At 36.1% G+C, this 11,541-nt stretch overlaps 1 protein-coding gene across 1 annotated transcript; it reads right to left on the minus strand.

Annotated features, from left to right (window-relative positions):
- Positions 1-1,178: 1,178 nt before the first annotated feature.
- LOC118043401 (probable beta-1,3-galactosyltransferase 14) lies at positions 1,179-11,333 on the minus strand. The gene is made up of 7 exons (XM_035051371.2): positions 10,793-11,333; positions 10,020-10,172; positions 9,831-9,913; positions 9,614-9,713; positions 4,170-4,283; positions 1,787-1,929; positions 1,179-1,505 (listed from the first exon to the last, which is right to left on the minus strand). Exons 1-7 carry the CDS (start codon positions 11,167-11,169, stop codon positions 1,420-1,422), a joined length of 1,056 nt encoding a protein of 351 aa, XP_034907262.1. The 5' UTR covers positions 11,170-11,333; the 3' UTR covers positions 1,179-1,419.
- Between the last annotated feature and the right edge of the window lie 208 nt (positions 11,334-11,541).

An 11,541-nucleotide genomic window follows, 5' to 3' on the forward strand; every position in this document is an offset into this window, starting at 1 on the left:
TCTACAGTAACCCTAATCCTTCTCCTTCATTTCATCTAAGAAATAATATAGGAATACAGCAATCAATGTAACTACTCATTAACCTATGGTGCATTTCTTATGCCTGGGAGCAACATTCTCTGGCTTTAAAAGTTGGTTGAATTATATATATATATATATAAGATTTGCACATCTGGATTTGCCTACACTGCCTTCATCCAAATCCATAAAAAACAGTTGAAGTTGCTCCCATAATTTGTTCTTCAGGTTACATTTGCCCTCATAACCTCTATTTTTTTTTTTTTGTTACCTTTGCCCCCATAAATTTAGTTTAATGCAGAATCCCCACCACCAAATAATATTGACCTCCTCCGAATACATGTTCCTGACAAAAGTAAAAGAAGAGTGCACAGTTTTGTTTTTTTACACTAAAAATTTACATATAAACATCCATACTTAGTATATGTTTCTAGATAGTTTATAGTGAATTCATATTCTTTAAAATATTATTTGATATTGTGGTAGCAGCTGCTTTTCAAAGTACATTTCGTTTAGAAATGCATTGAAGTAATACTTTTTTATTTTTTTAAATTTTATTTTTGACATCAACACATCAAAATGATTTAAAAATATATATATAAAAAACTATTAACATGTGTTGTAATATAAACTTAAAGTATACAATGTAATTATACCTCTGTTTTTTTCTTTTGCAGAAATATTAGAAAAGAAATAAAAAACTTTGCAACAGATTACAATACCACTAAAAAACTTCAGCGAAATTAAAAAAAAATTTTGCTTATTTTTTATTTGGATCATTTTGATATGCTGATGTTAAAAATAATTTTTAAAAATAATAAAAAAAATATTATTTTGATATTTTCGCATAAAAAATACTTTAAAAAAATAGCTCCTACCACATTACTAAACATTATCTTAAGTGAGTAAGCTTCTCATGGGCCAAGACCTAGCCCACAGCCCACTAATGCTCTCCAAGGTTACAAGACGCCTCGTTTCAAGCTCCGGTTCCAGCCCTTGAGAAGTTGTCCTATCCTAAATTGATGGCAAATGCACATTCATGGGAATAGCATTAAAACCTGTTTATTCTCTGGGAACCCTCTCTTTTCCAGAAAAGGAGACAACCATGTAGTCATGCTCCATTATGCTTATGACATGGCCATTCAAGAACAGTAATCGGATGTCAAAAAATTTGATGGGACTGTATATTCAATAATGGAAGTTTACAGGGCGTAATCGCTCTCAATAACTCTCACATCTCCTATAGTCTAAACCTACCAAAAGGTTTGTGACAATGTATAAAATTTTGAAAAAAAATAAGATGGACTGAAGGAGATGGTTAGACGTATCTGTTAGCAGCACTACCAACTTCACGGAGTATGCAATTCATAAATCCTTTGGAAGAAAAGGATAACCAAAATGCTAATCATCAGATTCCATAGTGGGATTCTTTGAGCAGCTCTCCTGCTGATGGAGTTCTAACAATCTAGCTTCCGGATTACAAAGCCCTGCATTATAATTAATAGCCGTCATCAGAACATATACGTTTACAGACTGTGGAAAAATACTCAACACGCCATCTTGTGAGAAATCAAATGATGCAGTTTTATAAAAATGATTTGACAAATTCTGCATAAAAATCTGAAGCAAGGCAGGTTTTCCTTGCATTAGAAATGAAACAAAATTATCAGTGTGTGTGCATGTTCATGCCTGAAAAGTAATTACGGAGAGTGATACTGATATTGTTCATTTTGATTCTGTTTCCTTTATGGCCGATAAAGATACCGACCTGAACATTTGGGAATGTCCCAGACTGCAATTGATGATGGTGTACACTCTGGTGAGCACAGCGCTCTGTTATCCTCATGATTAACATTCATTGCCAGAATCCATGCACCTATTGTAACATCTTCGTTGCTGAACATTCGGAAACTGATAATTCAAGAAAAAAGGCAGTGTTACATGGAATGAAATAGTCATCTCCAATATGTGTTGAGAATCTGAATCTAGAAGTTCCTCAGTGTACATATTATGATTGTCTACTGCCAATTTTCAAAATATAACGTGGCATTTCATGTTCATACGTATACAGACAAGCAAGCAGGGGACTACTCATGGTACATTCAACAAGGCATGTTCTTGCTATTTCAGGTCAGAAGCAAGCCAAGCCCCAAACAAGCTTCAGCAGGTGATGGGCCTGGTTAAGTCAACCAAAAAAAGCTTCTTCATATCTAATCCAACACAGCTTTTTCTTGGGTGACTTATCCATTGTGCCTCATTGTGTCATCTTGATTGATCATACAGTTTGTTTGAAGTGAACAATAACCTTTTCAGCTACTTTATTTATTTATTGTAAATCAACGACATGGTTCTTTGAATGAAATTGCTTTTCTACCATGAAGAATTTTGTCAAAACCAACATACATAACAACTACAAAGATTAAACAGCAATAAACATTTTTATGCAGTGAAAAAAGCTTGCAAACTTAATTGAAAGCAAGGAATTGTGTGGAATGCATGTGTTCTTGAGAGACAAGCAACGTATTCTCTCTATATGCCTGCCACTTTAAGTTTAAATTACAAGATAACAACTAGTTTTGGGTTAGGTTCCCCAAGCCCAACCTTGAATCAAGACCATCTCCCTAAATATTGAGCTCCACTCCCCTCTCCTCGTTTTCAAATTCTTGTTTTCAAGAATTGTAACTGTTATTTTCCTTGTGTTGTAAAATCAGATAGTTGAGATAGATCAGAGAAGAAATACATGGCAGGGAGTAAAAATGAAAGGTTTGGCAGGTGAAGATTAAGTCCAGGACCTTGTAGTATCTAAAGTACAGTGTAAACTTAAATTCCCTGATATCCAAAATAGCAAATAAATGTCAGCTTGCTTTTAGATGCAAACAATCAAGGTGGACAGGTTCATAACCATCACAAGTAGCATGTGACAGCATGGTTGAATATGACTTAACATGCCAATTATCAACGAAGTTCCAAGGCAGTGGCGGAGCTCGAGCAATGTTTGAAGGGGAGCGAACTGAATATGATATAAACTTAAGCCATGGAAAAATTATGAATACAAAAACAGTGGAATATCTAATTTAACAAATAAATTATGTAAAAACATTCTTTGTGCAAGTTACAGTCAGATACATTTTCATGGAATTAAATAGGTTTTCTATTAAGATTATGTAAAGAGTTCTAATGACTAAAGAGGTCCATTGTAAAAATAAATCCCTGACATAAAAAAGTAATAAAATTGCGGTCAATATAAAATTCTAAAAATTCTGACCAATCATAATTTTCTGACAATAACATAACTCTAATTTCTTCAATAAAACAAAGCATAACTCTAATTTTAATTACAATAGACTAAGTTCTTTGATTGTTTTTTCAGCATACAGTTAAAAGATGGAAAATAAAGAGTTATCTCGTGTCAATAAAGTTTGAAAACAAATGAATCTTGGTTTGCAGCCAGTTCAGAGAAAAAACAAAAAATAAGATACGCTTTCACGTTTGATTTTATATATAATTAAGGATGTTTATGTAATTTACTAAATTTGGAATTGACGAGGATACCAGTTAAGGAAGCATAACTTGTCAAAACAAACAAGTTAAGAAACTATATCTTGGAAGTATTTTTTCACTAAATTTCAGTGACTACTGTGACAGGATCTACTTGCATTTGATGCTACTATCATAACTAGACCCAACATATTGGCACTACATCATCACAAACCATTCATTTGTGTGCTTGGTTTTATTTTTTGGAATGTGCAAGTGATTTATGTTGGGAAGGAACTGAAATGCAAGTGGAAAGGAAGGCATACTTTGCATATACAGTATGCATATAAATAATTTTTGGAAGAGGTGGAAAGCACCCCGCTGTTGTTCCAAAGTAACATGGGATATTCACATGGTGCATGCACCATCTAAACAAAGAAAGGAAACATGATAAAACTTGAAAAATTGAAGAAATAAGAGAAGCATGAGCTTTATCCCAAAATGGCAAAAAAGCCAATAGCTCTTGAAAGGCATTGGACAGCTTCACAATTGGTTCCATGTCCCTAAAATTGTAGCTTGAATAATCATTATTGTATAACTTATCTTAAACAAGCTTTACAAGACTGGCCAAACACTCAAGGGGATGTCCTGATAAAGGTAATAAGCAAGCTAACCTGTTGTCTCTGAGAGCAACTAAACTTGCGACAACATCTGCAGAAAGAGCATATATTGGACCATACGCATGAAGAAAGTACTCCGTCCCAAGCAAATAGGATAGTGGCTCATACCTGCAAAAATCAAGATTCCATGATTACTGCAAAAGTCATGGCTATATACAATTTGGGATACTAATTCTTTTGGAGATTATTAAGCCTAGTGGTATTGATGCAGTGCTTTTTGGGTAAACCAAAATCTCCAAAAGAAGAAGGCATGATGATGAAAACCCTGAAATGATTCCAAATAAGTCTTTGAAGTGGATAAAATTTTTGTATGAATATGGCACTAAATTTAGAAAATTGGGAATAAAATAAAGCTCAAATAGACTCCAAAACCTCATAAACATTAAACTCTAATCCTACAGAACATCAAATCACGAGGTAAGATTCAAGTTAGATAAGTAAAGTACCAAGAACAAACTTTTCACAGCAACAGCTCCATGAACAGCAGCATTGCTGTTGATTAGTAAACAGTTTCTTCTATAGTATCGCTTCAGTTACGTGACTTCAACTCAATTTTGATGTATACAATGTTAAATCTAGTAAGAACAAGATTCAAACTACCTAAATACAAAAAATACCATGATTGATTTAGAAATTGTCATGTTTATATATAGCCATGGTCTGCAACATAAGTGTTGTAAATATAGTAAATCAATTATAGGATTGATTATTGTTCTAAATAGAGTAAGTCAAATATAGGGCTGTCAGTTATAGGGCTGATTGCAGGGCTGATTTATATGCATTTAATTATAGCTTGATTCTAGGGATTTAGATTAATCCTAGACCTGTATATATACATGTTGTACTCATGCATCAAGATATAGAAAAATATCATTTTCATACTCTAACAATTCTACATGGTATCAGAGCCATAGGATTCTCTTTTCTTTTAGTGTGGCCCAATTGAGTCACAATTTTTTTTATTTTCTCTACTGTTGGTTGTCCTGCTTTGAGTGCAGTAATGGCAGAGGGTAGGAACACAGAAGTGCAAACTGTGATTTCTGATGTTGTTCCTATGACAACAAAAATCACAGAGCACAAACTGAATAATACCAACTATTTGAATTGGAGCAAAACAGTGCGAGTGTATCTTCGTAGTATTGATAAAGATGATCACCTTGTTGATGATCCACCATCTGATGCTGCAGCGAAGAAGGCATGGTTGAGAGATGATGCCAGAATTTTCCTGCAGATTCGAAATTCTATTGATACTGAAGTGATTGGTCTAGTTAATCACTGTGAATTTGTTAAAGATCTCCTGGATTATTTGGCTTTCTTATATTCTGGCAAAGGAAATATCTCTCGTATATATGATGTGTGCAAGGAGTTTTATCGCCCAGAGAAGCAAGACAGGTCTCTCACTGAATATTTTATGGATTTTAAACGGGTATACGAGGAGCTGAATTCTCTTCTTCCTTTTAGTACTGATGTGAAAACTCAGCAGTCTCAACGTGAGCAAATGGCAGTTATGAGTTTCCTTGCAGGTCTGCCACCAGAATTTGATGCTGCTCGAACACAGATTCTTTCTAGTCCGGAGATAACCACTCTTCGTGACACCTTCACAAGAGTCTTGCGTTCAGAGGGATCTCAATCTGCCCCTATTGTCACTAGTGCCCTTGTGAGTCGTGGAACTTCAAATGAAGCTGGTCGAGGAAGTCGAGATAGTCGAGGCAGTCGTAAGAATACTGGTTTTCAAGGCAGTTGGAGTGGTGGTGGCTTAGGTAGAAATGCTGGTCATAACAAACCAATTTGTTATTACTGTAATGAACCTGGTCATACTAAACGCACTTGTTGGAAGCTTCATGGTAAACCTCAGCAGCAAGCCCAAGTTGCTAATATTGCAACTCAAGGAATCAGCCATGTATCTACAGTGTCTTCATCTAATGATAAGTCTGTGCTTGTCTCTGCTGATGAATTTGCTCACTTCACTCAATACCAAGCCTCACTAAAGTCCAATCCTTCTACAATTGATGAGTCAGGTAAACCCACTACATGTCTTGTGTCATCCTCTAGCAAATGGGTCATTGATTCAGGTGCTACAGACCATATGACAGGTGACAAAGGTATTCTTTCCCCTTTTAAACCTTACAAAAACCTTCCTAGTGTTACTTTGGCTGATGGGTCAACCACTTCTGTTATTGGTTTTGGAACAATCTCTCCTACATCATCTCTTTCATTATCCTCTGTCTTGTGTTTGCCCAACTTTTCCTTCAATTTACTCTCTGTTAGTCAAATCACTAAGGCTCTCAACTGTTGTGTCTTATTTTTCTCTGACCTTTGTTTATTCCAGGATCTTATGACGGGGAAGATTATTGGTAAAGGACGTGAAACTGGTGGTCTTTATGTGCTTGAAACTACTGTCCCAAAAATGCCAAATCCGAACGTGCCAAAACTTGTTGCTTGTTCCAGTACTATGACACCTCTTGAACTTCACTATCGGTTAGGGCATCCTTCGTTACCCATTTTAAAAAAATTGTTTCCTCATTTTCAAAAGTTATCTCATTTAAATTGTGAGTCTTGTCAATTTGCCAAACATCATCGCTCTTCATATGTACCAAGAGTTAATAAACGGGCTGCGTCCCCATTTGAGTTAATACATTCTGATGTTTGGGGTCCTTGTCCAGTACTTTCTAAGTCTGGATTTCGATATTTTGTCACTTTTATTGATGACTATTCTCGTGTCACATGGTTATATTTAATGAGAAACAGGTCGGAATTACTCTCTATATTTAGTGCCTTTTGTGCTGAAATCAAAACTCAATTTAATGTTCCTGTGCGCATTTTACGAAGTGATAATGCAAAAGAGTATTTTTCCAAGCCTTTTAATTCATATATGTCACAAAATGGAATTCTTCATCAGTCTTCATGTGTTGACACCCCACCTCAGAATGGTGTTGCAGAACGTAAAAATAGACATTTACTAGAAGTTGCTAGAGCCCTCCTTTTTCAAATGAATGTCCCTAAACAGTTCTGGGCAGATGCAGTTTCGACTGCTTGTTTTTTAATTAATCGTATGCCCTCATCTGTTTTGGCTGGTGCTACGCCTCATTCTATTTTGTTTCCTTCTCATTCCTTGTTTCCAGTTGAACCATGCATTTTTGGTTGTACTTGTTTTATTCGTGATGTTCGGCCTGGCGTGTCCAAACTAGATCCTAAGTCTCTGAAGTGTGTCTTTTTAGGGTATTCTCGTCTACAAAAAGGGTATCGATGTTACTCTCCTGAGTTGGGTCGTTATTTGGTGTCTTCTGATATTTCATTTTTTGAAACCACTCCATTCTTTCCCATGTTGAAAATTTATAATTGTGAGGGGGAGAATGATGATATTCTAGTGTACAATATTACCACTACTATTAACCATGCTTCCTCAAATGACCCAATTCCCATAAAACCAGTCATCACCCAAGTGTATTCTCGACGTCCTCCACCAGACAACTCACGTCCTCCACCAGCTCCTACGTCTATAGATCCTAGTCTCGATCTTCCTATTGCTGTTCGTAAAGGTAAAAGACAATGTACTCATCCTATCTCATCGTTTGCTTCTTATATACATTTGTCTCCTTCTTTGCGTTGCTTTATTGCTTCTTTAGACTCTGTATTTGTTCCCAAGACTTTAGTTGAGGCTTTATCTCATCCTGGTTGGCGAGCTGCTATGGAAGAAGAGATGAGAGCTTTAGATGATAATGGCACTTGGGAACTCGTAGACTTACCAGCAAGAAAACAAACTATTGGTTGTAAATGGGTGTATGTTGTCAAGGTCAATCCTGATGGGTCTGTGGCTCGTCTTAAATCCCGTCTTGTTGCTAAAGGATACGCTCAAACATATGGAGTGGATTATTCTGATACCTTCTCTCCAGTGGCTAAACTTGCATCTGTTCGTTTATTTATGTCTATTGCTGCTACTAATGATTGGCCTTTACACCAGTTAGATATCAAGAATGCATTTCTTCACGGTGATCTGAAGGAAGAAGTGTATATGGAGCAACCACCTGGGTTTGTTGCTCAGGGGGAGTCTAGTAAGGTTTGTCGACTTCGAAAGTCCTTGTATGGGTTAAAACAAAGTCCACGTGCTTGGTTCGGGCGATTTAGTGAGGTTATTCAAGAATTTGGCATGAAGAAGAGTAAGTGTGATCATTCGGTATTCTACCAACAATCTGAAGTTGGCCTTATCTTGTTGGTTGTGTATGTTGACGATATTGTTATCACTGGTAGTGACAGTAAAGGCATCTCAGCTCTTAAGTCCTTTCTTCAAGCAAATTTCCAAACTAAAGATTTGGGGATGCTAAGGTATTTTTTAGGTATTGAAGTTACAAGGTGTAAGAAGGGTATCTTTCTATCTCAAAGAAAGTATATTCTTGATCTTTTGACAGAAACTGGAAAGTTGGGTGCCAAACCTTGTAGTGCACCAATGGTCACCAACACACAACTTACAGCAGAAGATGGTGAGTTGTTTGCTAATCCTGAGATGTATCGTCGATTAGTTGGCAAGTTAAATTATCTAACGGTGACTCGTCCTGACATTGCATATCCTGTTAGCATTGTGAGCCAGTTCATGGCTTCCCCACGAACCACCCATTGGGCAGCCTTGGAACAGATTTTGTGTTATCTTAAAGGAGCTCCAGGGCGTGGTATATGGTATAGAAATCATGGTCATACTCATATTGAATGCTTCTCAGATGCAGATTGGGCAGGTTCTAAAATTGATAGAAGATCTACTACAGGTTATTGTGTTTTTGTTTGGGGAAACTTGGTATCATGGAAAAGTAAGAAGCAAAATGTAGTCTCTCGTTCCAGTGCTGAATCAGAATATAGAGCCATGGCACAATCCACGTGTGAACTTATATGGATACAGCAATTGCTCAATGAGATTGGTCTTGGTAGTTCACTTCCTATGAAGTTATGGTGTGACAATCAAGCTGCTCTTCACATTGCATCAAATCCAGTTTTTCATGAAAGGACTAAGCATATTGAAATTGATTGTCACTTCATCCGTGAGAAAATTCAGCAAAATTTGATCTCTACTAGTCATGTCAAAACTACAGAGCAGTTGGGTGATATCTTCACTAAAGCTTTGAATGGTCCTAGGATTGAATATATTTGTAACAAGCTGGGCATGATTAACATATATGCTCCAGCTTGAGGGGGAGTGTTGTAAATATAGTAAATCAATTATAGGATTGATTATTGTTCTAAATAGAGTAAGTCAAATATAGGGCTGTCAGTTATAGGGCTGATTGCAGGGCTGATTTATATGCATTTAATTATAGCTTGATTCTAGGGATTTAGATTAATCCTAGACCTGTATATATACATGTTGTACTCATGCATCAAGATATAGAAAAATATCATTTTCATACTCTAACAATTCTACAATAAGAAACAAAAGAGGAAAATGAGCTTACCATTTGAGCTTTGGATCAGTGAAAACCGGTCCCTTTTTCAAGCATCCAAGATAAGTTTGAGAGTGAGCACGCTCTTTTGCCAAAAGAGTTGAAAGACGATCTGAAGATATATTGAAAGACAGCAATGTGATTTATATGGAACTGTACTACGAAAGTTGGTCTCCAGAACAATACTACTGAATAATAACAAATATAAAAAAGTTTCACATTTACCCACCTGGTCTCAAATATATGTCATCATCAGCTTTAACATAAAACTCAGAATCAAAAAGTGCATAGGCAGCTTTAAAGAATGCTAACCTGCAAAAAAAAAAAAAAAAACCCAGCTGAGTACAATTATCCAATAATTAACTTGATAAAAAAAAAAAGAGGTAAGAAAACCATGCAGCTCATCATCAGTACTAACGTTTTATATGGGAGCTGACTATACTGTTCCTCAATATCTAATAACAAGAAATCATCATATTCTGCAATCTCCCTTTTGAGCTCCGCCGTCTTCGATTTATCATTAGTTCTACCAATAACAAACCTGAATGCCAAACCAGTGGATTCTTCCAACCTGCAAGCCAATGAACTTAGAAACAACCAAAATATGATACAAAGAAAAGGCCTTATACAAGCTACTAGTTTTCAGGAAAGTTCAAAAGCATGAACAACGAAAGTCTGTGAAAAAAGAAACTATATAGCACAGTTTTCTAAAAGGAAGTTGATCAAGAGCTCAGCAATAGCAACAATATATTAGTATGAAATAGAAATCATCCGACTAAACTATGATGTACATATTGCTTTTCAAGATCACATCCGCATCTCTCTCTCTCTCTGTTTTTTTTTAAATCTTATTCTCCTCAAAACATGTTTAGTGAGAAAACATCAAATCCTCAATTGTTTCTCTACTCATAACTAGCATATTGTGTCCTATTGAAATTGAGAAACTTGAGACCTCTTGCTGAAGGCTAAATTATGTAGAACATCAGTTACAGATCAAAATTTTCTTCTTTCTTTTATTAGAGTTCTTGTTTGCTATCAATGAATAATAATAATATATATAAAAAAACCTAATTCATGAACAAGAAAACCAAGAACTCATTTTAAAAATGTGATTTCTAAATCTATAAGCAAAAACCTATCAAGATTCAAACAATAGCTATCAACAAAGAAAGAAAGAGAATTACTCTATACCGTTGAAGTCCCTGTCGATCGGATGGCATCCAAGTCTTCCTCAAGGACTGTCTCCGACCCGTTGACCCGAACCCAGTTTGAATCCCAACAAACCCCATAACCTTCTGTCTCTCTCTCCTTTCCTCACCATCCAAAAGGAGGGCGTTTCCAACACCATTGTCATTCTTGTTGCTATTTGTTCCCCAGACGACACGGACGGTTCGCGGCGGGGAGTTATTGAAACAACGGTAGGTGCGAGAGCAGGTAAGAAAGGAAGTGAGGCCGAAGATGAAACCGGAGATCCCGATAAGAAGGCAAGAGAGAATCAGAACCGTTGATCTGCGAGAATTCGAGGGTTGTGATAGGCGGGAGTGAAAGAATTTAGGAGAAGAAGGCATTTTCTTCTGAGTTTGAATTAATTATTAGTAGAATGTATGCTTTACTTTGGTTATAAAAGAAGAAAGATGATTGCACAGACGGAGACAGATTTTGCTGACGAGTTGTCAGTGTTCATGTTCGGTAAGAAGAAGAAAGTGAAGTGCGGGGGGGGGGGGGGGAGTTTCTTTCCGTTATTGGTAGTTAGTTACCTCGTTCTTGTTCGCAAGTAGCTGTACCTTAGTGATTTCATGGATTGCGGCACCTTCTTGTTGTTAGCATCTCCTGGGTTGCAAAAGCAAATTTATATTTTAATATATTTGATATAATTTAATTAATTTCTATATGATATAATCATGTTATTAATTATACAATTAATATAAGAAATTTATCAT

This window comes from Populus alba, chromosome 1 (assembly GCF_005239225.2).
Source record: "Populus alba chromosome 1, ASM523922v2, whole genome shotgun sequence".
Taxonomy (NCBI): Eukaryota; Viridiplantae; Streptophyta; class Magnoliopsida; order Malpighiales; family Salicaceae; genus Populus; species Populus alba.